Here is a 27,817-nt window from a genome sequence, read left to right as displayed (position 1 = left end):
ATATGTTTACACTTTTGCACCTTCCTCCTTTGTAATAAGGCGAAAAATGTAAACATAAAACATGTTTATGTCGTTGTTAACGTCGACTGTACACAGTGCATATATAAAGTGCAATACTTTGATATTGGCGAGTTCAACTGGCACAGTATAGTCCAAGAAGTTTTCTTATAATCCGTTTGTTTCCGAGTATCCATTGGTCTCAGGGGGCGCGACCATGAGGATGAGGAAGCCGTCGATGTCGCGTATCTCCTTGGATGTGAACTTGGCTGAGATCTGGTGCCGTCCGGCCCACGGCGGCGTCAGCTTGAACTGTGCGGTCGCGAACTCGCCGGGAGGCACGTTCTGTAAGTTATCATTAAGGTTGATTAATTCAGTCCTATTTACAGATAAACCAATGATCTGATTGCCTAGCATGACTTGCGTTACCTAATTGTCGCGCGCAACTCTATATGTCAAGCGCGCTTTAAGCATGGACAAAACAAGTTATGCTAAGCGGTATGGTCAAGATCGTTGGATGAGGGCGACCGGTTGTTATGAGATCCTTTCCTTTCGGTTGTTATGAGATTCCTGTTATGGGAGCCTTTTGTCAAAAAGTGGACATCTTTTGGCACCAGTGTCAAAGTTAAATGCAGAGTAGTACCTAAATTATGACTGCCTTATGGTGCCGTTATGCTTGTGAACGAGGAACAATCCCATATATGTATAGGTACGGATCACATTCTTTACATAGTTATCCTGTCGCCAAAAATTGGCTTGGTTTTATTACGAAAACATTATCGCTCTTCTCGAATTTTTCACGTAAGTAGCTGAATATGTATACTTTGTTTATTCAATAAGTAACAACAAAAACCTTAAAAATATCCTATTTGAAACTGAAGTTACCTCATCCAGAGAGATCTTGAGCTGCTCATCCAATCCCGGGCCCTGGATGTAGAACTTTCCATTCTTCAGCGGTATAGGCAGCGGGTTCTCCAACTTGACTGTAACAGTGAACTCCTTGTGCGACACCGGCTTGCCTTCCACGGTGATCTTGATGTCGGGGTTGCGGACTCGGAAGTCGTCCTGCGCGAAGTAGTCGAAGTTCTTGTCCACTATTGAGGCGAGACAGGCGATGTTGAAGGATGCCTGAAAGAGGATTGTACCATGATTGCACCTTTGTGTCTCAAACTATAATTTTTGAGGGCTTGGAGATTTGAGTAAAAATCCCTCTAAAAGAACGGCATTTAATTAAATTACTGATCTGCAGGCTACTTGCGTAAGTTTTCTGATAGAATTTTATTTAGATCAACCATTAATCCAACTTCTGACACCATCCGGCAAAATCAAAATAATTGTATTCATTGTAATAATAACTAATAGTGCAATCAGTCAACGCAGGGCAGCTTGTGGCGAGCTGTTGCGGATTAGCGACCTCACGTACCCGAGTGCTCCTGGGGAGTTCTGTTACCCGCAAGGAGGGTGGGTGGGACAGGATTCTCTGCCTCTGGCTTGCCTTAGCCGGCCGGCCAGAGTGGAGTCGTTAGAGCTATGAGCTCCAGGGGTGGAAGTGAAATATGCATAAGACGCGAGTTGGCACAGTGGCTGTTAATAGCCACTGGGTAGAAAGCGGCGCACACCTCTCGACACCCCTGAGCCGCTCACACCGGTGTTGCCCTTGAGCCATCCTAGATGTCGCTTTTTGTGGGGGCCCATCTTGTGAGGGCGAGTCACCGTCTGCCGGAAATAAAATTGCATACCGTTTTATTAGGCAGGCGTCCGGTTTTTTACCCCATAGCTCAGTACTTAGTCCATCGCTTTCACCCAATAACCTAGTTCATTTTAGATACCATCAACTCTCAATAGCCCTTGCACCCTGGCGCTGCCTCTGCGTGCGTCCCATGACACGGGTAAGGGCAGCATCCGCTCGGTGTACCCCTTACATTTCATTAAAGTGTCAAAAGGGCATCTACGTGTTGGCTTCGGCTCCGCGCACGCCTCCCATAGGATCCGGAACACCATTGTTCCGTGATGGGAAAGACTAATAGTAGTAAATACCTTGGTATGTCACAGTCGTTGGGTATTGAGGACGAGGGTATTAGACGGTCGGTGAAGGAGCGCTTTTTCAGTCGGCTCACAAAAGTCCTTAACAGTCTTTTGTCAGGAGGCAACAAAGTGCGCGCCTTCAACGCCTGGGTAATGCCCCTACTCACATACTCCTTTGGCATACTAAGGTGGATTCAGACCGAGCTGGACGCCCTGGATCGGAGGGTCCGATCACTGCTCACCGCACATCGCATGCTACACCCACGCTCGTCAATTATGAGATTGTACATCCCACGGAAGTGTGGAGGCCGAGGCTTCCTAAACGCCAAGGATCTCCACAACCACGAGGTGTACAATCTCAGGAACTATTTCCTTAACAACGAGTGTGGGATGCATCGTGATGTGGTGGCAGTAGATAGGAACCTCACGCCGCTTTCCTTGGCAAACGAGAACTGGCGCAAACCTGTGGTACTAAGTACTGCGGATCGCAATGCGGCATGGGAGAGTAAGGTGCTACACGGGCGGTTCTACAAGGCCCTCACGGGACCCGATGTGGACCTGCTCGCGTCGGTGTATCGTAATTCGGGGACCTCTTCGGAGAAACCGAGGGTTTTGCCTGTGCAATTGCGGACGAAGTGATGATGACGAACAACTATCGGAAATATATCCTGAAGGACGGTACGGTCGACATCTGTCGGGCATGCCGCCGTCCCGGAGAGTCACTCAGGCATATCATTTCCGGTTGCTCTCATCTTGCTAACGGCGAGTACTTGCACAGACATAATCTCGTAGCCAGGATTATTCACCAGCAACTTGCTCTTCTATATGACCTTGTGGACCACGAAGTACCGTACTACAAGTACTTACCTGCGCCTGTTCTCGAGAATGGTCGTGCCACGCTCTATTGGGATAGATCTATCATCACTGACAGGACTATTGTAGCCAATAAGCCTGATATTGTGATAATAGATCGATCGCAACGTCGGGCTGTGCTCGTTGACATCACCATCCCCCATGATGAGAATCTCGTGAAGGCCGAGAAGGACAAGTCCAGTAAGTACCTAGACTTGGCTCACGAGATAACCGCCATGTGGGATGTTGACTCGACGATCATTGTCCCGATAGTCGTTTCAGTGAACGGTCTAATAGCGAAGAATCTCGACCAACATCTTGAGAGACTCTCGCTAGGTGGTTGGATCAAGGGTCAGATGCAGAAGGCGGTGATCTTGGACACGGCGCGGATAGTTCGCCGGTTCCTCTCTCTGCGGCCCTGACCATCGGTAGCTTGGGCCTTGCCCCGCTACTGGCGGCACCCTAGGTTAGGTTTTTTATAATGTGTTTATATGTATGTTTTATTGTTTTGTAAGTGTTTTTATATTTTACTTTTATATTCATATTATAAATAACCTAACTTGAGATGAAAAATAAATAAAGAGACCTAATAGTAGTACCCAAGCATAATTTTTCGGATATCTTAGTAATTTATAATAATGACTACCGTCTAGAATATCTAGATGACTGCACTGCAACCACCTTTATTAGTTCCCTAGTTAATTTCATCACCGTGTCACGTAACGTGTTTATTACACTTTAACACATCTTCATCTCCATCGCTATCTAAATTCATATTAATTTTCACTCACGTGATCTACAAGTTGTTTGTAATACTCATCGAAGCTATACCTCATCATGTTGACCTGCTCCTTAGCCTAAAGTAATTCACCTATCGTTTGAAGGACTATCGCCGGACTTGCGCTAGTACGTTACGTTACTAGTACGCTACTCATTGACCCATCCCTCTCACTCACCTGATCTATCAGTCGCTTGTAGTACTCGTCGAAAGTGACTAGCATGGTGACCTGGTCCTTGGCCTCGGGTGCGATCGTCGTGTCGAACTCCTGTCGTTTGACGGACTCGCCGGACTTGTCTAGTAGGTACGCTACTCTTTGGCACATCCCTCTCACTCACCTGATCTATGAGTCGCTTGTAGTACTCGTCGAAAGTGACTAGCATGGTGACCTGCTCCTTGGCCTCGGGTGCGAGCGTCGTGTCGAACTCCTGTCGTTTGACGGACTCGCCGGACTTGCCCGTGTACGTCACGGTGTCTACTCGCAGCACGCCTTTCACTTGGTGCTTGGTCTCTAAGGAACGGTTGTTCATGTGTAGGATCTGGAACAGAATAAATAACTACTGTAGTTTCTCTCATTTTTAAGAGGTAAAGTTTCCTCCAAAATCACAAGATATTTTAAAAAGTTAGAAACTTAACTCGGCCACATCCTAGATTCATATCATGTTAAGGTTCATACTACGTCGGTGACAAACAAGCATACGGCCCGCCTGATGATAAGCAGTCTCCGTAGCCTATGGTCTCCCACAACTCCAGGGGTGTTACATGCGCGTTGCCGACCCTAACACTCCGTACCCTCGTTGAGCTCTGGCAACCTTATTCACCGACAGGAACACAAACACTATGAGTAGGGTCTAGTGTAAGCGACTAAGCATGCTCCTTAGATTACGCCATCTAGATTTATTTATGGGCTTTACATAAGTTTAAAATTTACGGTCATACTGGTAGTACTTTTGTAGACGTAGATAGATAAAGTACTCACCACACTGAAGTCCTGCCCGATCTTGATATCATCTCTCAGCTCGAAGTCAAACACCACATCGTTGAAGGCATCGTTGAGGTAGTATCGAGCAAATATGTTGGATGACCGACGCAGAGCTTTTTCCATCGTCGCGCGCTCCTCCCACGTGCGCTCCGGAAACTTGTAGGAGTCAGTTATATCCTGCAAATCACCCATATAACCATTCCAGTCGCAGAATCACAAAGTGGTAACTAAATGTCAGATGTGTCGTAACAGAGTCCACACAATGTGTCTAGAATTGTTTCGAAACAAAGTGTGGTCGCCGTGTCTACACTTTTCCGTAACAAGGTGTCGACACATTTGTGTGCACTTTGCGTGCGGTTTGCGACTAAATCTGACAGCAAATTTGTGACAGCAAATGTCAATATAAAATACCTCTTGAAAACCAAGGTTTGTCAAACTACTATTAGTGTCTCGTGTGCTCGTAATTCTAGTAAGTCATCATGGGCAATGCAAATGATAATAATCGACCGAAACCATATAAACACCCAACACCCGTCAACCTTTTACAGAAAAGTTTTTAAAGAAATTCAATAAGCTACTTAGGTCAGGCAACGAATGCTCCAAAAGTTGTAGAGGGAAATGCTCGGAACACAATTTTTGACTCCGTAACTCGGTTTGACAAGTTAGGAGGTGAACATATCAAAAGTCCCCGGCCGTAGCGGGGGGGGAGAGAGGGGGCTTTGAAGGTCCCATTTTCCCGTTTTTCGATTATATCTCGAAAACTATGCATCTCAGCGACATGGCCACTTGGCTCATGGCTCACAAAATGAAAGTTTATTTAATTTGTTACAAGTTTATTCAGTCAATTTTTTCGATATGTTGAATAGTTTTTGAGATATCCGCTCTTGAAAGTTTATTTAGGGCTCTCAATTTTATCTTGATATATCTATATCAGTGAAGGTGCTAGGCCGTGTTTGGTATCGTTTTCGTATAAATCTGGGGTGCTGAATCCATTTAAGATATCACATTGACACCATTCCACAAAATAAAAATAAATCTTTTTAGGGTTCCGTACCTCAAAAGGAAAAAACGGAACCCTTATAGGATCACTCGTGCGTCTGTATGTATGTCCGTCTGAATACACAAAATAGTTCTTTACATATAGATGACAGGAAAACCTATTAGAAATGTGCAGTCAAGCGCGAGTCGGACTTAATGTACGGAACCCTTAATACGCGAGTCCGACTCGCACTTGGCCGGTTTTTTTGAAACTCTTCTTGACGCTTAACCGCTGAACCGATTTCGTTGAAATTTGGTATAGAAATAGTTTGCGTCCCGGAACAGGACATAGGATAGATCTTATAACCAAAATCATCTTTTGAAGGTGTGAAAAGTGGCGTGGAAATTTGTACGGGAAATCAATAACCGCTGAACCGATTTATATGAAATTTGGGATGGTCTACATCTTTGATTTAGTTAAAAATGATGAAAAAACATGACTTCAAACCTAAACTTAAACAGTATTCTTCAAGAAGTCAATTCTGAATTCCCCCCTACACCTCATTTCACACCTTTAAAGGATGATTTTTGAGATAACTTATTATATCCTGTCTCGGGACTCAAAATATATGTGTACCAAATTTAAATTAAAACTGTTCAGCAGTTTAAGCGTGAAGAGGAGTTTAAAAGAAAGTATTTTAATAAGTTTATATGTTTTTACTTCGGAATGGTGTCAATGTGATACCTTAACTAAATTTGGTACTGCGAATTTATACGAAAACGATACCAAACATGGCCTCGTAGCTTTACTGTTGTAGAAGTCAAAATAAAATTGAGAGCCCTAAATTCTTATTACTTGGCCAAACTTGTGTAGAAGGAAAAGGTAAAATAAAAGTCTTCGGCAGGAATATAAGACACAAATATATTTTTTTTTGCGTTACTATTTCATTCATCAAATATAAACATACCTTGATTATACTATTCTAGTGAGATCCTCATAGATAAACAAAAACATTTACTTAAAAAATTACAAGGTCGAAATGTCACGGAACTTGTGAGAGTAATATGTGAAAAATATAAACTTTTATGACAAAAAAAATCTGGACACAATTTAAGAATCACCCAATTGCGTCGAGGAATCATCTGTATTTTTGCTTGTTTCATTACCTCCTCGCTTCTTTTTTGTCCTTTGTATTCTGTAGCAATTTGTTAGATCTGAAAATAAAGATAACTTGCGTCGTCACGGATGTCGATTTATAGGTTTTAGGGAGTGCAGAATTCGACAACGATGATCATTTTATAATCCAAGATGGCGGCTACGTATTTTGTCATAAAAGTGGAATCCAAAATAGTCATCATTTTCGAAATCTGCGCCCCCTATAACCTATAAAACGACACCCATGACGACTTTTATGACATAGTGCATGGCCGCCATTTTGGAATCCAAAATGGTTATCATTTTCTAAATCTGCGCCCCCCAAAACCTATAAAACGACACCCATGACGACTTTTATGACATAGTGCATGGCCGCCATTTTGGATTCCAAAATGGTCATCATTTTCAAAATTGGGGCCCCCTAAAACGTATAAAACGACATCCATGACGACTTTTATGACACAGTGCATGGCCGCCATTTCGGATTCCAAAATGATCATTATTTTCGAAATCGGCACTCCCTAAAACCTATATATCGACACCCATCTCGACTTTTATGACAAAGTGTTTTGCTACCATCTGCATGCAAGACATTTCTATTATTTTTACGTACAAAAATGGCCCCCTGTCAACTTTCAATCGAGATTTAATCGATAATTTATTCGATTAATATTCAGATTAATTCAATTTCAATCTATGTTAGGTCGACTAAACTAATCGCGATTAAAATTTGAGAATTAACTTTTTTTATTCCATTAATTAGTCGAATAAACAGTTAATCGATTAATGCCCATCTCTGACCACGGCATTTTTACACTTTGAGAATATCTGAAAACAAATCAACACAAGGAGCCATTTTGCAAATCCAGTAACTTTGTTATTACTTTTGACAGCGCGTGTCATGTGTCAACACAGAGTCGACACAAAGTCGAAACATTGCAACTACTTTGTGACTGCAATATTTCTCAGCCTTAAACCATATTTATACATCATAATTAACAAGTTTGGTAGTATGTAAAGCGTTATTTCTGTTATTTAAGTATAGTATACGCATCGAAGTACTAAAAATGCTTCAAATAATATAGTTATGAACACAGGCACTGAGAAGTAAACAATTTCATTTCCGGCTAAACTACAACAATGTGGTGGCGCGTTGATTATATTACACTTAGTTTATCAAATCACTCGAGCAGTTTAATTCCCCATAATAATTTAAGTCATATTGTAATATAAATGCAAACAATATATAATTACGTCTTGTAATCCGTTTAAGAGATGGCGTATTAATGTCACTTATTTTTATTTAAGTATTTTTCCATCTGACAGTTTCCATTTGACAGGAACAAAATGAACGAATGAACGAATGATTTTGGCATAAAGTAGTCGCAAACCCGAAACAATGTGTGCACACGGCGACCACACTTTATGTCACTTTGTGTCATGTGTCGACCCTTCCCCATTTCTGGTAACTGTGTCGACACGGCGACGACTCTGCGACTGGAATTGTGACCGAAACAGACGGTGTCGACACAAGATGTGTCAACACCGCGTCGTAACGGCGACTGGAAATGGTTGTATGGGCAATCATAGGTATCGTTAGAAAAGTCACTCTTAGCTCTATGTAGGTAAACCTTATGTCATTATATAGTATATAATTATATATTATATAGTTCACTAACTGTGTCGACGTGTGTAGTTAAAATCAGGTTAAGGTTAAGAAAGACCCTTTACAACACATCGCCTACTCGTTTTATCAAAGCCACCAGCATGTGAATTATGAATTATGACATCGCTTGACGAAAACAGGGCGTTAAAGAGCTTACCTCTCGTTCCATCTTTCCGATGGCTTTAGAAGATATATTTTTTCCAACAGAAGTCGTGTCGCGAGCCAATAGCTTGAGAGGCTGGATTTCGCCGGAATATTTCCATAATACCTGTAAAACAACATACAATTAGGTACTAAAAGAAGTCCCCGAGGTGACCTTTCGTATAGCGTTTTATATGCGCAGCTGGCTCTACTCGTTGAAACGACTTGTTATGGCCAAGTCGTTGGTATGAATGTAAAAATAGGTAGGTACTTAAGAAGTAATTTGATATCTTTAATTGGTTTCACAATATGTACCTACGTCCTTAAATAATTTATATGTAATGGATGTTAGTGATTCTGATTTGGAAATAATTTTATTATGCCGTGATTTTTGCATTGCAGATCAACATTCATTTGAATTTCATAACTACCTAAAATTCTAGGTAAGTATTTAATCCGATTGTACTAAGAACAAGAGCGGTTTAATTAATATTAACGTCAACAAACCTTATCAGCATTGACTTGCGCGAAAACGTATCCCGCGTCATACGGTTTCTGAATGTCGGCGTCGCGAACCGCGCGTATGGAGGCCGGGCCGCAGCGGAACAGGTCCTCTGACATTTCTTGTGGCGTCGAGTCGATGGCTTGCCAGCCGCCGTACTCGGGGCCTAGGTCCGGTCTCTCCAACCATACCTGGAAATAAATGAACAAAGTCAGCTGACTTTCTGATAGTAGCTACTATCACTATTAGAAAGCGCTTACAAATACTCGAAAACACAGAGGCAGAAGAAGCGAAGTGGACGATGAATTCAAAATAATCTTTACACGACTTTATTGTTACTGGAACAAGAGCGTGAAAAGACTCGCACGCATACATTGCGCTGTGCCGTCTTAAATATAACAAAGTGAGGGAGAGTCATTATACACGTCGTATTTTAATAGAAATTTGACGTTAATGATTACATTGCCCTACTTTGTCATTGGTCATTGCAAATGGTAAGCAGGCAGAGTTAGCTTGGTCCGACTCTAGATAGGTACCTGTTTTACTATAATAAATATATTATCTTGGCTTTTCAAACGCACACTTTAAGGTAATACAATGTCGTTGGTTATATGTAGTTGATTTTTATAATTATCAATTCCACCAGATTTAGGCAAGCAGGCTGTATCATAATAATTAATTGAGCACCAAGGCTGATGACGAATCGGCCAAACTTTATTGCGTCACAGCTGACGTGTAATTTATATTTACTCTGAATGAGGATGATTCAAAGTGGGCGCGTTGAACCAGATGACCCCTTTCGCATTCCAGTCAAGGAATATATTGGGAAGTAAGTACCGTAAGTCCGTAGGGAGATATTTTAAACGCAAGAGTATAGTTTTAGATACAGATATTAATTTACTGTTAAATATTGCTTGGTTCCGAAAAATCCGGAATTCTAAACTCCTACCACGCTAAGTTTGCACCGACCTGCTTGGCACTTTTGGCAGTGACAATATAATTATAAATTACTAAAACTTTGCAGGCGACTTGTTGTACACGGACTCTAGTCCACTGTTGAGTGACGTCAGTGACGTGCTAATAAAGATACGTTTGAAACCGTCTTCATACTCGAATAACTTGTTAATCTCAAGGCTGAAGACTATCAGATGCAATACTTTGAAGCTATCTCATTCTAGATAGGTATTTAGTTCAGACAAGGGTTCAGATCAAATTATTTAGGTGACGTGTTCCAACGTAGTACTACTACTATCGTACCTACTACCTACATGACATCGACAATTACGCTAGCTATCAGTAAATTAAGAAAGACAGAGACGGCCTTAGTACCTCGTTCCAAACATGGTAGTTCCAGACAGAGTCCTCCGTGAAGTGGTCGAGCGTGTTACCGTCCTCGTCCTTGATGATGTCGACGGTGAGGCTGCCCTGGCTGTCGTGCGCCGCGTCGTACCCTGTCACCGGCCGACAGGGGATACCCAGAGCTCTGCAAACTGAACACGGGGTTATAGGTTGAGATTACAGGCCTTGACCTTGTGAATGAATATTGTAAGGCACACCCTAAAGGCGAGATGCCGAACGCAACGTTAAAAAACTACAATGAACGAATAGAACTTGACTTAATTATAATGGTCGCAACCCTCAGACAAGGATTTAATGGAAAAGAAGAAATTGCTATACCTGATTAGGAATTATTTGGGTACCGTGGTGTCAACATGTAGGTAAGCTTATTCTGTTTTAGTTAACTGAAGAACGTGAATGGCTAACAATGTTCTAATTTACCAACTTACTTGTGGTTAAAACACCTGCGTAAACCCAGCATTGCGCGTATTTGACGGGTTTCTTCTTGGTGTAATACGTCTGCAGGATAGCGAGGGATCCGACCCACTTGAGCGGGTGTGTTCCTCCGTCGTAGTCGCTGAGCTCGGCGCCCCAGTTGCCCATCAGCACGCCATTGTCATCCTGGACGTTTACGGCGGCGGATAACGCCCGAACTGTCCGAATGGGGTCACTTCTGGCGCGACCTTTCACCTGAAGATAAAGAAAGATAGTACGTTTAGGTCGAAAAGTGGGACATAATTATTAATTAACCATATAAATATCACATAAAGTGCACTTTAGCTCTTGCCTGCAAAGCTAGTGCTGGTGACACGGAGTTTAAATCCCGAAAAAGACATACATTTGTGTCTTTACTATCGTGCAAACATTTATTCCTGAGCTTGTTTTCTATGTTTAATTATTTTGGGACTAATTAGTAGGTTACTATCTGCGAAACGTTGCCCACATATTTACTTACTTATTGTAGGTACCTATAGAGTTTTTCGTACGTAATACCACTAATAACTTATTTTCATCTGAGTGAACCTTAACATTCCTCGCAAACAGTAAGTTAAAAGTGTGCTTATCTAATGACTCGACTACAAAGTTGGTCTACTATAGTCTCCTATGTTAAATTAATCAAAGAGGTCGCATCGTCTCACCTTTTAAATGAAACTTGCTATGATTGACCTCAACCATTCAACTTAACAAGCGTCTAATCAATTGTTACAATTGATTAAAACACCATAATAATAGGTAAGTATTCGACAATTTGCGAAGGGTCACTTCCTATTTTTACAATTCCGTATACATTGCTAAATTTAAGTAAGTACCTATGATATAACTACTTAGCTTCACCAGTTTCAAGCTTACCTTTCCGATTTCTCTGACTAGATAAAGCGCGCAGTCCAGAATGTCTTTCTCGTACTGAGCGTAATTCCATGGCGTTGGCTTTATTCTGTTGTAAACGCCACGAAACATCAGACCACCATCTTCTTGAACATATTCTTCACGATGGCTATGTCCTAATAGATGATACAGAATAAGAATTAGATAATTATAGTAAAGCTTATACAGCAACATTGAATCAAGCCAATATGTCGAAATGGTTGAAACTCCAAGAAATAATATTACATACATTATCGAGTAATATGATGCTTGATGACAAAAAAATAATTCAACAGTACCTAATGATTATAGACCAAGACATGATTGTCAAACTAACCTGGCATATAAACCTCATCGTTTAAGCACCAAGGATTAAATAGCACATAAATAGGCTGTGGATGCGTATAGCTCAAGGACCCTCCAGTCTTTAGCTTCGTGTCAACGTCGAGTCTCCAAGCAGCGACTATGCAGTTGGCTGACGCCGTGACGGCGACCATCAGGTGGGAGTCCATTTGACCTTCGTACACGGCCGTCCAGGCTCCGGGCATCTCTGATCCTTTGTCCAACAGTGGAACTGCAGCTGATGTGTCGTCTGATGGTCCACGTTTCTCCACATCTGTGTATAATTATAAAATTAAGCAACGAATAATTGTCCGGCTACAAGCTTGGACAGACACTTCATTAATAATGTGATCATGCAATTTTTCAACTCGCTGACAAGATTCGACCTGAGTATTTGGACATAAAAAGTCAATATAAAACATTCTAAAACAACTTCAGAGTATTTTAATTTTTAACAAAGAGAAACGTCTGCGAACGATGCTATTAAGCTTAGAATAAATTTGTAACTGTAACTGGTGAATTTCCAATATGACTTGGAACTCCGGTAGCCGTTTAAAAAGTGTAACACTCTTGCGGTAGATGTCGCTAATGGTCCCCTTGACCTATAATATGGTGGAAAGATTTGCTGGCTATGAATGAGGTCTTGGTGGCTCAGATGGCAGAGCACTGGAGTATCGATCCAGGGGTCGTGAGTTCAAGTCTCACCCAAGACAGTAATTTTTCCACTTTTAAATTTATTCTAAGCTTAACTTCAGAGTATGTCCGAATGAAAACTGGCATATTCTAATCATTGGTTATTAGGAGTTCAAATATTATTTCTAGGTACCTATTATTAAAATGAATGTTTAAAATTTTAGGAATATCAAATATGAATATCTTGTTGTCTTTAAATTAAAGAGAATATCTGAAACCTACACGTTCCTGTTCGTGCTGAAGCATAAACAACGCGAATACCTATTAACAAAATAGCATACGCGGTGTCGATACTGTCGATACTAATTTTGAACATGGTATGCTGAACGATCTAAAACGGTTTAAGTTGGTTTAAAATACCGAAATGGGTTGATTCATAACATCGATCGTTTTTAAAACGAAACTCTGATGTCTTTAATCATATTCATTATTCAACTACGATTCACAAAATATATTGACAAAATAAAGCTTTACGTAAACTATACTACACTGATGGCGTCATGGCAGATGCGGTATTATTTTAATGTTCCAAATTTATCCAAGATTGCGTCCGAGCGAAAAATAATAATTAAATGAATTTATTTGCAGCTATGATTTTTAACGAAATTTACGCGAGACAACGTCGTTAATTTTACCTACTTACATATTGCTCTGTATGTAGTGAAACAATTACCTAACATAAGAATGGGCCATTTACACATACAAAATACTGCAGCTATTTGCATAAATTATATCATACAAGCCCACCCACTGCAGTCCTTGCGTAGGACAATTTATGATAATCATGTAAGGAACAATCATTAGTGTTTATTCATACCGGACACGTAGAAAATAAAGGAGAGCGCGTCCCTAGAGGCATCATAGGGCCGGTTGAGCAGCAGGTCGAGTTTGAAGGCCTGTCCTCGCCGCACGACGAGACAGCGGTCCACGGGTCTGCTCATCAGATTGAATTTGCTCGTGTGATGGTTTTCCCCGTTGGTGTCATTGCAGAAGTCGATGCCTTGGACGGCGAGCACGCCCAGTCTGGTGCCATCGGTCACATCTGAAACAATATTGCAATATGATCGTTGTTTGGCGGCAATCCAATTTTAAGACGCTATAATATTTTCATGGGGATATATAACTTTAAATAATGATTCACTGTCATATTTTATGGAAAATTTAAATCGAATCTTTAGTTTCCTATGACTAAAAAGACAGAATGACAACAGTAGAAAAAGTAAAAAAAAAACACAAGCATAAAAACAAAACCAAATCAGTTGCGTCCGGCGTTAAATTTTACAAGTTTAATGAAAGATAAAAAAACCCTTGATACCTGGCTGAAATGGTACGATAATAAATTTACGCCGCCTTCCAAACTGTGACCTCCACCAATTTTTTAAATATTCCATTACTACTTAAAATATTTGAGATAATTTTCAAAACTCCGTTAATTTATAAAGCAGTCATCACTAAAGCTTAATCGAAACTGTTAAGCAACGTTCATACAAGACGAACGTGATGGTCGAGACTCTCGAACCGGCACTTGCTAATTGTTACCACAAACGTGCGGTTCTATTGCCATTCTGCCGTGCACTGTTTTTAGCGTAGGATTATATCTCGCCAGAACGTATATCTAACTGGTCAGATGATGTCATAGTCTCATAGTCAACAAACGCGAAAAGCTTCCCGACACCCGGAAGCAAAAAAACCATTGACAAAACCAAGGTCCGGTGCACGTTACTTACAAGTCAATCTTATTCTGCGACAGCAGATCTGTCCTAACATATATGGATGACCTCATAAGAATGACAATTCCTCGTAAATCATGATAATTAGAACATAAACTAAACTGTATCATATCGTCCATACAAGGAACCGCACAAGAATATTACGAAGTCATAGAAAGTGAAATGAATTAGGTGTAGGTACTAACAGGTACCTGTACCTATATCATTTTATTTGGTGCGAAATTGATCAAATCTTAAGATGATGTGCTATGATATGGAACTAGGTATGGAAAAGATTTACTTCCATTATTTTCGATTTGTAGATTGATAACAGAGTTACACCAATGTAATATTTCCGGCGCGTTCACATCTCTATTTGACATGCACGTGAAATCTTATTAAGTACCTATTAGTGAGTATTGTTACGCTTTCCTGAAAAACAGCCCTACTTTACATAGGTATGAAAATTTAGAGTCAACATGAATTGTATAATTTTAAAACTTCAAAGTACCACTAGATTAGACTTGTGTAGTTCGAGCATCGCCAAAACTTAAAAGAAACTAGCATATTAGTATTTTTATGACGATACATGTACCTATTTGGTCTTAATTACCGTCGTGGGTGAATCTTACTGGGACATGTTGCCTTGAAATAATAAGCGTTTAATAGGATTTCCCACACACGAGCTGGCTGGCATCCGCGTGGGCCTGGTCAAAAGGAACCATAGATGGATAAGTCGGATAAGATGGTAGATGCGCATTGATAACATTATTGTGCTTTTGTTATGCACAAATGCTGCCCGCAACCATACACGCGTATTTTGTTTTTGTATTCTATTAACTTTAATTTTATTGATTGCGGGAACATTATTCCTAAAGTTTAAAGGACCTTAAAAAAACATATTAATGGGTAGTTAGTTTGCACTTTTTGTTGCATTTCTGGGAATCAAAGAAAACATCCTCCATATATGGAATATTATACGTATATGTCGTAGGCCGATCGTACGATCAGGCAGATCGTAATGTTCCTGTGTAATGTTTTGACGATAGTTACATCAAACCAATATATAGGTAGGATAGGTTCGTTAGGTTGCTTCAGATGCCCGAAGGGCAAACTGCCCAGAAATAGGAGCCCCGCGTAGCGGGGCTCCGTCGACTCAGGGAACGAGTCAAAAATTTTCACGTTTCACGATATGCCTAGGAATTTCACGATATGCCTGAACTTACGATCGGCCGCCGACATATACATATAATCCGTCCACGCTGTCATCGCCAAATTTGAAAAAATCGCCACGTCAACTATAGCGCAGCTGATGTACAAATTGTCAAGAATGCCAAGACGGTGCAGCTGCAGCCTTAGCGTGGTTGGACTCTACCAATACAGAGGTGGCACTTCCCTATGGACACTATTAGGTGATGGTGGCATTTTTTACAGAATTTTTATTTCTACGAATGCCTCGTTGCTGTGAAAATCATAGCTCCTATTTTTATTTTCTTTCGGACTGAAGGTTTTTGACAGTTTAATTTTACAGCTTTATGACTGAACTAGCTGTTGCCCGCGACTTCGTCCGCGTGGACTACTTTTCCGCGTTAGGTACTTTTCTTGCATTCTAATAATATGCTCTTATACAACGATTCAAGTCCCACACTTAAAAAAATGTTTGATCTTCATACAAACTTTCATCCCCTTTTCACCACCTTAAGGGATGAATTTAGACAAACGCTGAAATTAGTTATCTTCTCTTTTAATGAAATAAGTTTTTACGAAACTAAATATTCGTAGCTTAAAATAAAATTTGAACCCTATACAAATTTTCAGCCCCCTTTTAACCCTTTTAAGGAATGAATTTTAAAAAACGCTGAAATTACTTTTCTTGTATTCTAATAATATGCCCTTATACAACGATTCAAGTTCCGCACTCACAAAATATTTGATCTCCATACAAACTTTCAACCCCTTTCTCACCACCTAGGGGGATGAATTTTCAAAAATGCTTAAATTCGTTGTCATGTTTTTTAATAGGGAATATTAGGCAAAGCTCTGCGTAGGTGGCACCTTTGTGGCACATACAGTAAACAAACCACATTGACACATCACAAGGCACGTCAATCACATGGCCTACTGCGAAACAAGAAAATCGAAATTTCGTTACCTAATCTCTCTATCACTCTTGCATATTCGAGCGATAAAGAGGCAGATAACTAAATTTCGATTTTCGCGTTTACCGGTAGGCCCTTGTTAACAAACCGCCTTGATGCATCAATGTCATATTTTATTGTCTGTGAAACTTGTCAAAAAACAGTTTAAGGCACAGTATGTATAAGTTATAGTCTATAAATTTACTGAGTCGGTAGTGCTGCACTCTGGCGGCAGAACATTGCAGTAATATCCCCTATTTAATACCTATTTGCAAAGTTTCAAGTTCCTAGCTTAAAATAAAATTTGCACCCCAAGACGAACTTTTATCACCTTTTTAACCCCCTTAGGGGTTGATTTTCCAAAACTGTTGCAATTACTTTTTTTTGTAATCGGCTATTATGTCTTTCTAAGAAGTTTCAAAGCATTTGTAATGGATTCAAACTTTCAACCCCTTTTTAACCCTGTTAGGGGATGAATTTTACAAAACGCTGAAATTACTTTTCTTGTCTTCTAATAATATCCCCAAATACAAAGATTCAAGTCCCGTGCACGAAAAAATGTTTGATATCCATACAAACTTTCAACCCCTTTTTCACCACCTTAGGGGATGAATTTTCAAAAACACTGAAATTAGTTTTCTTGTATTTTAATAATATATCTTTTTACGAAGTTTCAAATTCCTAGCTTAAAAGAAAACTTGAACCCCATACAAACTTTTATACCCTTTTTAACCCCCTTAGGGGTTGAATTTCTCAAAATCGCTTCTCTCTCTCTCTTCTCTCTCTCTCTCTTTTCTCTCTCTCTCTCTCTTCTCTTCTCTCTCTTGATCTCTATCTCTTGTACACTTTATAAATTTAATCTGGTGTGCAGGGTCTAGCAGGCTAAGGAAGAAGAAGTGGCCCCTGTGACAAATATCGGATTTTTATAATGTCATTTGTTGGCTATCTTATAATATCGAAACACCTTAATTTTCAGCCCCCTATCTTGAACCGTCACCGAGATAATATCAAAAACGTCATTTTATGGACACATTTTTCAAAGTCGTTTTTCTCCTGAACTATATAAGGTAGAGCAATCAAACCAAATCATAGCTACAAAGAATGAGTAGGAGTATAACTCAGATTTTTTTAAATATTTAATTCTCTGAAAAAATAATGATTAAAAGGTCAGAGATCTTTTTGACAGCTCTTTTCAACAAGTATTTTATTTCATTTATATTAGCCTTGATTTTCTTTCATCTGAAGTGTCCGTGACATATATTTTGGTGGCCAAAATTAGTTCAGTGAGACATCAATTTAAGATTTTGATATAATAGTCTGCTAAAGGTAAGTATGTAATATTGATATAATATACGTTAGGTACATACTTAGGTAATGTAATATACATACATATTTACCTACAATGTGTTTTGTTGTATGTGATATTTGTGTCAATGAATTTTAAAACCTAATTTTGTTAACTTGTTGTTAAACCCTTCTACTTCTCTTAAAAGTTGTTTTATTCTTAGACAAATGTATCTAAATCGTTACCTTTTTACAATTTCGCAGAAAAGACGCCGGTTTTGTCGAACATTTTTGACCTATTTACTTGTTTTACTACAAATTTAGTTGCTTAGTAAGCTGATTTGGGGTATTTTCGAGTCGGGTATGTATTGAGCAAGTTTTAATGTCCAAAAGTAAAGGTAATGTAACAACCAATTTACTATTTATTGGAATTTAGAGGGAGATTGAAATTTAACTTTGTTTAAATTGATGATAGGTACATGTAGGTACTATTTACATTTTACCATTTTCGGTCCAATTATATTGGTTTACGAAAAACAAAAACACCGGACGATATAGGTATGTTAAGCCAACATAGTATTGGTATTGCATGAACTAAGGTAAATATTAAGACGAAACATGTTAACACGACTTGCGTAAATGGTGATTTCATTCATTCATGGATAATATAGGTGTATTTTGTATGTAATGTATGTTACGTTGCTTTTTGCTAGTAGGTATAGGGGACAAAAGGAACATACTTATTTTGTTTTTGCACACAGGTACCTACGTGTGTGGTGCAATTACGTATAATATTAATTACCTATATACCTATATTATTATGTTATTAAATAAATGACTCATTAGTCATTATTAATCACTACACCGTATAAAACAAAGTCCCCCGCCGCGTCTGTCTCTTTGAGTGTTTGTATGTTCGCGATAAACTCAAAAAATAATGAACGGATTGTCATGCGGTTTTCACCTATCAATAGGGCGATTCTCGAGGAAGGTTTAGGTATAAGTACCATTTGTTAAGGTTTTGTGTAAGCCGTGCGAAGCGGGGGCGGGTCGGTAGCAAGCAATATGTGAGGGGTTTTATTATTTAGCATAAAATTAATGCGCCCACCCTGTCGCAGACGTACCTACCGAACCTTAAATAGCAAGACGATTGAAATTTTAAATTAATTGTAATAAAATAAGTCCTATACGAGTATACATACAAGAATGCAATTATAGGTACAATTGGTTTTCCATTTGAATGAAACAAAGTCAGTGTTACTCCTTTGTTGCGTTTTAAATGTAAATCAAAACGCAGACATATCTTTGACACAAAAACCTACCTACATGGTCAGCCGATTCGAGCATATTAATTCATATCATATATATATATATATATATATATATATATAGGTATACATATATGATATATATAGGTATACATATATCAATATTCATTCATACATAGAAAACATCCATAACTACCTCAGTAACAAATATACTACATGCACAAACAAATGCCCGTGACGTTGTGACCAGACGTGACGTTGCGAGTCTTTATTATTCGCATGTCTCTCGTTTACTTTCGTTAGCCAATTTGATAAAGCAGATAAAAGTAATTAAAAGTTCAGTATCAAGGCCATAGTTGATAACCTGAGTGTTTATCTCAAAATTACCTCTTTGCTTCAGTAAGAACAGTTCTTGATATCTCTCAAAACTAGCCAAGCCCGAGTAGCCGCAAACTGAAAGACGCAGTTAAAAGAAGACCTCCAACGAGAAAAACCGGACAAGTGCGAGTCGGACTCACCCACCGAGGGTTCCGTACTTTTTAGTATTTGTTGTTATAGCAGTAACAGAAATACATCATCTGTGAAAATTTCAACTGCCTAGCTACTTATCACGGTTCATGAGATACAGCCTGGCGATAGACAGACGGATAGACAGACAGACAGACGGACAGACAGACAGACGGACAGACAGACAAACGGACAGACAGACGTACAGCGAAGTCTTAGTAATAGGGTCCCTATTTTACCCTCTGGGTACGGAACCCTAAAAAGCAGTGATTTGATCTGTCCAAGATTATTGTTGTTGGATGAGGACAGCGCAGTATCGGTCCATTGAAAATCCTTAACGCTATGTCCAAAAGTGTTTTTTTCGTCTGATATGATATTGTAAATAGCGTCACTAGGTCGGACGCTGTGCTACAGCCGCCAACGCCGCTCCGGATCACCTTGAGTGCGCGAGCGCACCTTAACGCGACAAGTCATCAAACATTCCTCGAATTCACACAACGAGCAGTATTCGAACTTTACGAATCTTAACTTGATTCTATATTAACTTCAAATACTTAATACCTCCAGTAGTTCCAGTGTATTTCACGCATAACATTTTGTAAGTACCTACATATGATGAACGTGTCAGATGCACTGCAAGTGTCAAATCAATCTAGTTAAGATTTTTATTGTTCGAATGAGTCACGAGACTGCTGAGACGCTGAATTAAATATGATTAAATGAATGCTCAATACACTTAGTATTGGAGTACGCGCTAAAATAGTAGTTTAAAATATAAATTATACTGTAATATGTATTTGTGAAATTATAAAAAAATACAGAAATTAGTTTCTTACATGAATAACAAGAATTGTATTACAGAGGTACATATTACCTACATATTAACTGGACAATCGATTGTTACGTATCTAGTCATTCTTTGTATGAATTGCCTAGGTATATATATTTTTATTACGTTATATGTATAAAGTAGGTACCTATATAAGGTATGCAGGTAGATATACACAGCCGGCCTAGCCAAGGTTACAATCGCTATCGCTTCACAACGAAAAGCATTATGTCTCTCTATCACTCTTCCATATAGACAGTGACAGTTGGGTGGATTTCAGCACAAAAATTTCACCATACAAAAAATTAATTTTTTTAAATGTTTAATTTAACACGATTCAGGATTCTAGCTGGGTAGAGTAATGGGGGGCTGTATGTTGAGGATATGTATGGTATTTATGGTTGGTTATCGCTTTCGAAAATAAAAACGCAAGATGGTGATGACAACCATGGTATGGTAATGACTCTTTTATAGACGGTAATGACACTGCATGTACGGTAATGACGATTTGGGAACTAATTTACATATGTATTAAAAACGTATTAAAAAAACAAAAACTTTTTTTAATTGTAAGACTTTAGAACTTTAATAAACATTACAAATAACATGTTTTTGAACATAAGACTAGCTACATAAATTATTTTTAGAAAATTATAAAAAATACATTTTATTCATATAAATAAATATATAACAAGTATTTTTATTGTATAATTTTAAATAATTTATGTTCCGAAATAGGCAATTTATGTATTCATTAATTTTTTTGGGTTTTTTCAATGTTAAATCATATTAAAATAAAATAAATAAATAAATATTAAGGACATTTTCACACAAATTGACTAAGCCCCACGGTAAGCTCAACAACAACAACAATATTAACAATATTGTGCTCTTATTATCAGTTTAAACCCGCATCTTCTTTTATCTACTGCATAACTTGGTATTTATGTCATATTATAAAATTACTGGCTTACCAATGAGCTTAATTTTTATGATATATTACTTTTTTTTTATAGTTTGATTCATTGCACAAGTTTGTATTTTTGTTGTTTTATTAATTAACTTTATAAATAGCTATAATGATTTAAATCCATATATATGTTGTTTAATAGCTAAACATTAATATATAATCAGTGTTTTATAAGTTGCAAGACCCCTACTTGTAATGCATGTCATAAGTTACAAAATGTTAGGTATTGGGTCCGGTGACTACCCAATGGTATAATTATTAATTGCTGTAATTATATACATCAATTAATATAATATTATCAAAAAACATAAAGCCATCACGATAGTGAGCCAGTACCGTAGCCTATGGTCGCTTAAAACTTAATATATGTTGCTTGTTTAAATACTTTGTTTTAACACGACTAACATGCAATTACAGACTCGAAGTTGCACGATTTACATTATTAGATTATAAAAAAAAAACATTTGTATGTTCTAAGTTCTAAATGACCGAAATTTTGCCTACTTCAGTCAAAATGTTAATTAAAAACTAAGCATCCTCTAGTGTGAAAGAAATAGTTATATCTTCTTCTACATTTATAAGGTAGACATTATATAGTGTTAGAAGACGTAGAGAACGTTTTTCAAACATACAGCTTAATTTCATAATGAATTATAACAAAATAACTAGAAATGTTTCTGAGAACCGTCATCACCATACACATGAAATCATCACCGGTCGTGATTTTTTCCCGGTGATGATGGGTATGGTGATGACGATTTGAGAGTTTCTTGTTTTTATTTCTAGAATACGAATAATAGTAGTTAATGTCTATGCTACACAATAAACTTCATGTAGTTTGCCATTCATTTCAGTAATTATTTCTAATACAGTGAAACCTGGATAAGTGAGACTTCAAGGGACGAGCAGATTTGTCTCACTTAAAGAGGTATTCCACTTACCCAGGCTCTCAGTTAACCAGGTACAAATAAATTTCTGTCTCATTTACAGAGGGTCCCATTAAGAGAGGTGAGAATAGAGGATATATCTCAGTTATAGAGGTGGTTAATAAGGTATTTTGTAATTAACTTTAAATGTTTAGGTAAAATAATCCTTGTCACTAAATATTTTTTAAGTCTGTTTAAATACAGTGAAACCTGGATAAGTGAGACTTCAAGGGACGAGCAGATTTGTCTCACTTAAAGAGGTATTCCACTTACCCAGGCTCTCAGTTAGCCAGGTACAAATACATTTCTGTCTCATTTACAGAGGGTCCCATTAATAGAGGTGATAATAGAGGATATATCTCAGTTATAGAGGTGGTTATTAAGGTATTTTGTAATTATCTTTAAATGTTTAGGTAAAATAATCCTTGTCCCTAAATACTTTATAAGTCTGTTTAAATATTTCTTTGAATTTATTATGAATGATTTTCCAAAGGATAGATTTTTTCAATTAAATTTGATACGGAATTCATTGCGTCTTAGAAATTAATTAAATGAAAATTTGTTTATTCTTGTTACTTATCAAAATATCAGCTTTCGTTTCGATAGTTTTAACTACATAAAGTAACTAAATGAAACTTGAAGTCGTTTAGACACAATTAAGCAAATGCGGAATTTGTGGATAGACTAAAAGTTAGTAAGAATACGGAAATAGATCAATAAAGTCCAAGTTAGAGAGGTCATAGATTGACGTTATATCAGATACAGAGGTAATTCGTATAAAATTGTAAAAAAACAATTAGGAAAATGTAATCTTATAAATACAGTCTCAGTAAAAGAGGTAAAACACACTCTCTGTCTCAATTATAGAGGTAAATGTGACTATAAAATCACAACAACTAATCCCAGTTATAGAGGTCCGTTTTATCTCACTAACAGAGGTAATTCAGTGCTAAAGTGTCGGGACCGCACCATGAGTCCCAGCTATAGAGGTTTCTCACTTATCCAGGTCCCACTTAACCAGGTTTTACTGTATTTGTTGAATTTATTTTGAATGATTTTCCAAAGGATAGATTTTTTCAATTAAATTTGATACGGACTTCATTGCGTCCTAGAAATTTATTAAATGAAAATGTGTTTATTCTTGTTACTTATCAAGATTTCAGCTTTCGTTTCGATAGTTTTAACTACATAAAGTAACTAAATGAAACTTGTAGTCGTTTAGACACAATTAAGTCGTTTAGACACTATAATAATCCAATTTTATTATGGAATAATATTAACATCAATAAATTGCTCTGATAATTAGATTAAGATTAATTACGATTCATAAGAGCTTGTTGCTAGGCCTACATGAATAAAGTATATTTTGATTGATTTATCAATCAATCAAGCAAATGCGGAATTTGTGGATAGACTAAGAGTTAGTAAGAATACGGAAATAGATCAATAAAGTCCAAGTTAGAGAGGTCATAAATTGACGTTATCTCAGATACAGAGGTAATTCGCATAAAATTCAAAAAAAAAATTAGTGAAATGTAATCTTATAAATATAGTCTCAGTAAAAGAGGTAAAATACACTCTCTGTCTCAAGTCTCAATTATAGAGGTAAATGTGACTATAAAATCACAACAACTAATCCCATTTATAGAGGTTCGTTTTATCTCACTAACAGAGGTAATTCAGTGCTAAAGTGTCGGGACCGCACCATGAGTCCCAGCTATAGAGGTTTCTCACATATCCAGGTCCCACTTAACCAGGTTTCACTGTATATCATTTGTAACTTTTTTAGACCAAAGCATAACGGTGATGATGCTCTGTTGTGACAAACTACGTTTTACAAATTTGTTCGTAATATTTCTCACGATTCAGTGATGTGACTTTATAGTGAAATCATTTTTGGCATTCTATACTAAAGTGAAAAATAGGGCAAGGACCTTTAGCGGTATTTCGTTGTTCATACACTGAGATAAGCTCACATTGACATTACCATGACGGTGTTGACGAATATTCGTGACAAAATTTTAAATATTTTTAAATGTACTTTCTCGGTGAAGGAATTATTGCATATTTTTTCATGTGTTAAACAACAACATGGAAAAGATATAAGTAAAAGAAAAATCGCAATCGTACGATAGGTATGCTATAATTTTTACTGCAAACAAAAAGGTTCAGATTTTTCCGGTCGACGGTGATGATTTTAGACACATAAAACATTTTATATAAAAAAAACTATTAAGTTATTGGAGATGGTAATTGAAGGAACATGAAGATAATAGTTCTTAAAAACATATAAAAAAGTTGCAACTCGCACAACCTACTAGTTTTTTTTATAAAGACCGAACCATAAGTTTTCGCTGGATTTTGAAATCCACCCAGTTGCGTTTCGATCGCTACGGAGCGTAAGCGATTGGCATCTTGGCTACGCGGCCAGTTGTATATTATGTAGACAAGTATTTTTATTTTTTTATTTTAAATATTATAGGACATTCTTACACAGATTGACTAAGTCCCACAGTAAGCTCAAGAAAGCTTGTGTTGTGGGTACTCAGACAACGATATATATAATATATAAATACTTAAATACATAGAAAACAACCATGACTCAGGAATAAATATTTGTGTCATCACACAAATAAATGCCCTTACTGGGATTCGAACCCAGGACCATCGGCTTCACAGGCAGGGTCACTACCCACTAGGCCAGACCGGTCGTCATAAGTACCTACATAACATAATATACAATTGTGTATACCTATCTTACCTATCTACCTGCTGCAGTTGCAATATTATGTTAATAAATACCTATAATAGAAGCAATTTATGACTGTACACCTAAAGCAAACATGCTACTTTTAGAAACAAACAGGTTTAATCCATACTAATATGATAACTGCAGATCTATTCGTAATAGGAAGTTTCCCACTAGACTATATAGAGCATAAGAAAAGTGGTGTTTATTTTGGGATTTTAATCGGGATATGTATTTGAAGCGGAGCGGCACCCGGCACCGGGAGAATGTGAATGTTCCAATTTGTTGTGATGGCGATACCAGATTTCATTGCTTTCTGACTGAAACGGCTTTCTATTTTGGCTCAAAAACTCACTCTTGAATCCCCCTAGACCTCAACATGAGTTAATAAAGTTTCTAAAGATTCTAAAAGAGCTTTAGAAAATGTTAAGTTAGTTTTTTATTGGGTTAGCACTGGCAATATGAGAATTATGTACCATAAAGTATGAGTAACGACAGTTTAAATTCGATGATCGCAAAGTAGCTTATTAGAATAGGTAACCTTAGCTGGATTACGAGTAGGTACAAACTTACCTACTGCAAATAATGTCATCTTAACTAATATGGTAATAACCTACCAAATTCAGGTCAGTATTTAAATGAGAGCATTTAAAAAGCGAATATAGTATACTTAATTACCGATCAGAATTCAAGTAGGTACTAATCGGTTTAGTCATCTAAAAATGTTTAGCATATGTTTTAATAGATAAGTAAATAAAAAGAGTTGTGCAACGAATGTGTAACTTGGTAATTGTGTTATTTGAATATGACGTGATCACACTGGTCACGTATGGGTAGCAGCTGTTTAGCCAATAGGTGAGAAATATAATGGCAAATATTTAGGACCGGTTTGGTTTTTATAACAAACAACAATATTATGCTGATAAATAAACTTATGAGGGTCATACACATTTTATAGCAAACACGTTCGCGTCTTTCCAGTAGACATCGCAGCATCTGTAGGCATCGAGGGAAACTAAAGCAAATTTTTACGCGGCACCTTTACAGGCGGGATACATTTTTTCAGTAGGTACTTCAGACTCAAATAAGAAAAACGGGATATTTATGCACCTGCACACTTGCAGAGTCGTTAATTTTTATTGTATTTTCCACAGAACTGACCTTTTTCTAAAATGTGTTTGACCCATGCCCTTACTACCTATGTTTCCTGCGGTTCCGAAACAAGAGTATAGGTGTTACCTTTGGTAGGAAAAGTATTAAATTAATACACCTGTCTACTCATTATAATACATTTTAGTAATTTCACTTACCTACACAGAAAATACAGAAATTGTTACTTCTGGTCGGTTTTCTTTTTTCGATTACTAAACGTCTTGTTGGTTGCTAGGTAGAGTTGCCCAGAACGCTGGTCTAAACTTTTCTATTATTTTTTTTAATGTTTATTAAACAACAGTCAGCAATAGTCAGCATACCGGTAGAACTCGATTTCTACCGGCTTGTTTATTAGCCGAAGTTTTATGAAGCTTAGTGGCGCGTTAAAAGTAGCTTTAGTTAATGATACAATTTCGTCACATTAATAAATAGGATAGGTAAGTAACCTACTACTACCGTAGTGTTAAAATGAGTACATAGTTAACATAGTTTAGTTCAATCGGCAAGGTGCTAATTTCAATGTTGACTCTCAACGTCTTAAACCGCTTTAAGATTAAAAGTGAGCCGATAAAACAGCCTTGACCTACCGTTGGACAGGTTGGAGGTGTCCAGCCTTGGCGGGCGCGGCAGCTCCCGCAAGTCGTAAGACTCCGACCTGCCGCAGCACCATCTCGAGACCTTGCTCTTCACTACACCCATGGCTCCTACACTCTCATAGAACCCGCGGATCACCTTTACCACTAATTATCACGATAAATTCCAAACGATTAGATCATAGCTGATTTTGGACCACTCGACTGTGTAGTCTGCCACAACGTAAACAAAAGAGCGACTGTTTTTTTTTCTTTCTTGGCCTATTGTTTTTTAATCGAAGCGGATAAACTAGTTGCTTAAAATTAAGAGTATTATTTTTGCCGCGTTTTCGACGCGTGCGTTCATCCACGCGGAGTGGATTCGTCTGGCGCTACCTCCGTGGTCCGCGGCCAGTATGACCTCTTATCAAAGTTGCGAAACAATATAAATCGCTCAGAAAACCTCATCCAGAATGACACATTCTCTCATGAATTGAATTACTACTTAAGCGCGAGTCACTCACCTATCTACTGGAACTGGGAATCACCATTGACGTTCATTTAGGAATGTAGGTCAATAACGTGACCGTGTGAGTAATTTTATTTACTTAATGTAAATTCTGAAAAATGAGAAGCAGGTACCTATCTGAAATGATAATACGATATTTTGAGAAACTTAAATTAAAAAAAAACTTTTAAAAACTTTTTAAATTAAAATCACAGGCACCCACAGGCATGAAACTGAAACCTGGAAAGCGAAAGCTTTTTTTTCAGTCAACTAGCTACCTAATACATTTTCTTTTAACGGGCCCCTGATATTAGTACCAAAAGCTTTGTGCGCACTCGTGCTTATATCTAAAATTAATAAAGTGACAAATGAAATAATACATAACAGGTA

The 27,817-nt window shown here is 37.8% G+C and overlaps 1 protein-coding gene across 2 annotated transcripts; it reads right to left on the bottom strand.

Moving 5' to 3' along the window:
- Window positions 1-150: 150 nt before the first annotated feature.
- LOC134790665 (annulin) lies at window positions 151-27,193 on the bottom strand. Of its 2 annotated transcripts, none has more exons than XM_063761551.1 (12): window positions 26,935-27,193; window positions 13,633-13,857; window positions 12,118-12,396; window positions 11,766-11,917; window positions 10,865-11,105; window positions 10,407-10,567; window positions 9,083-9,268; window positions 8,592-8,702; window positions 4,632-4,811; window positions 3,991-4,191; window positions 883-1,125; window positions 151-342 (listed from the first exon to the last, which is right to left on the bottom strand). In XM_063761551.1, the coding sequence occupies exons 1-12, from the start codon at window positions 27,044-27,046 to the stop codon at window positions 166-168; spliced, it is 2,268 nt and encodes a 755-aa protein (XP_063617621.1). In that variant the 5' UTR covers window positions 27,047-27,193; the 3' UTR covers window positions 151-165. The 2 variants fall into 2 exon arrangements, with proteins under 2 accessions (XP_063617621.1, XP_063617622.1); XM_063761552.1 differs by lacking the exon at window positions 26,935-27,193 and adding an exon at window positions 14,131-14,269.
- Between the last annotated feature and the right edge of the window lie 624 nt (window positions 27,194-27,817).

This window comes from Cydia splendana, chromosome 5 (genome assembly GCF_910591565.1).
Source record: "Cydia splendana chromosome 5, ilCydSple1.2, whole genome shotgun sequence".
Lineage (NCBI taxonomy): Eukaryota > Metazoa > Arthropoda > Insecta > Lepidoptera > Tortricidae > Cydia > Cydia splendana.
The sequence above is the reverse complement of the archived record's forward strand: the minus strand, read 5'-3'. Positions and strand labels throughout refer to the sequence as shown.

What these genes read in the sequence shown, in the direction of transcription:
- LOC134790665 (XM_063761551.1), bottom strand. Translation starts at nt 27,046, where the DNA reads ATGGGTGTAGTGAAGAGCAAGGTCTCGAGATGGTGCTGCGGCAGGTCG. An exon ending in CGCAAGTCAATGCTGATAAG is followed by an intron (nt 8,703 to 9,082) that starts GTTTGTTGACGT and finishes GTTGTTTTACAG; the next exon opens with GTATTATGGAAATATTCCGG. An exon ending in ACAAGCGACTCATAGATCAG is followed by an intron (nt 1,126 to 3,990) that starts GTGAGTGAGAGG and finishes ATCCTCTTTCAG; the next exon opens with GCATCCTTCAACATCGCCTG.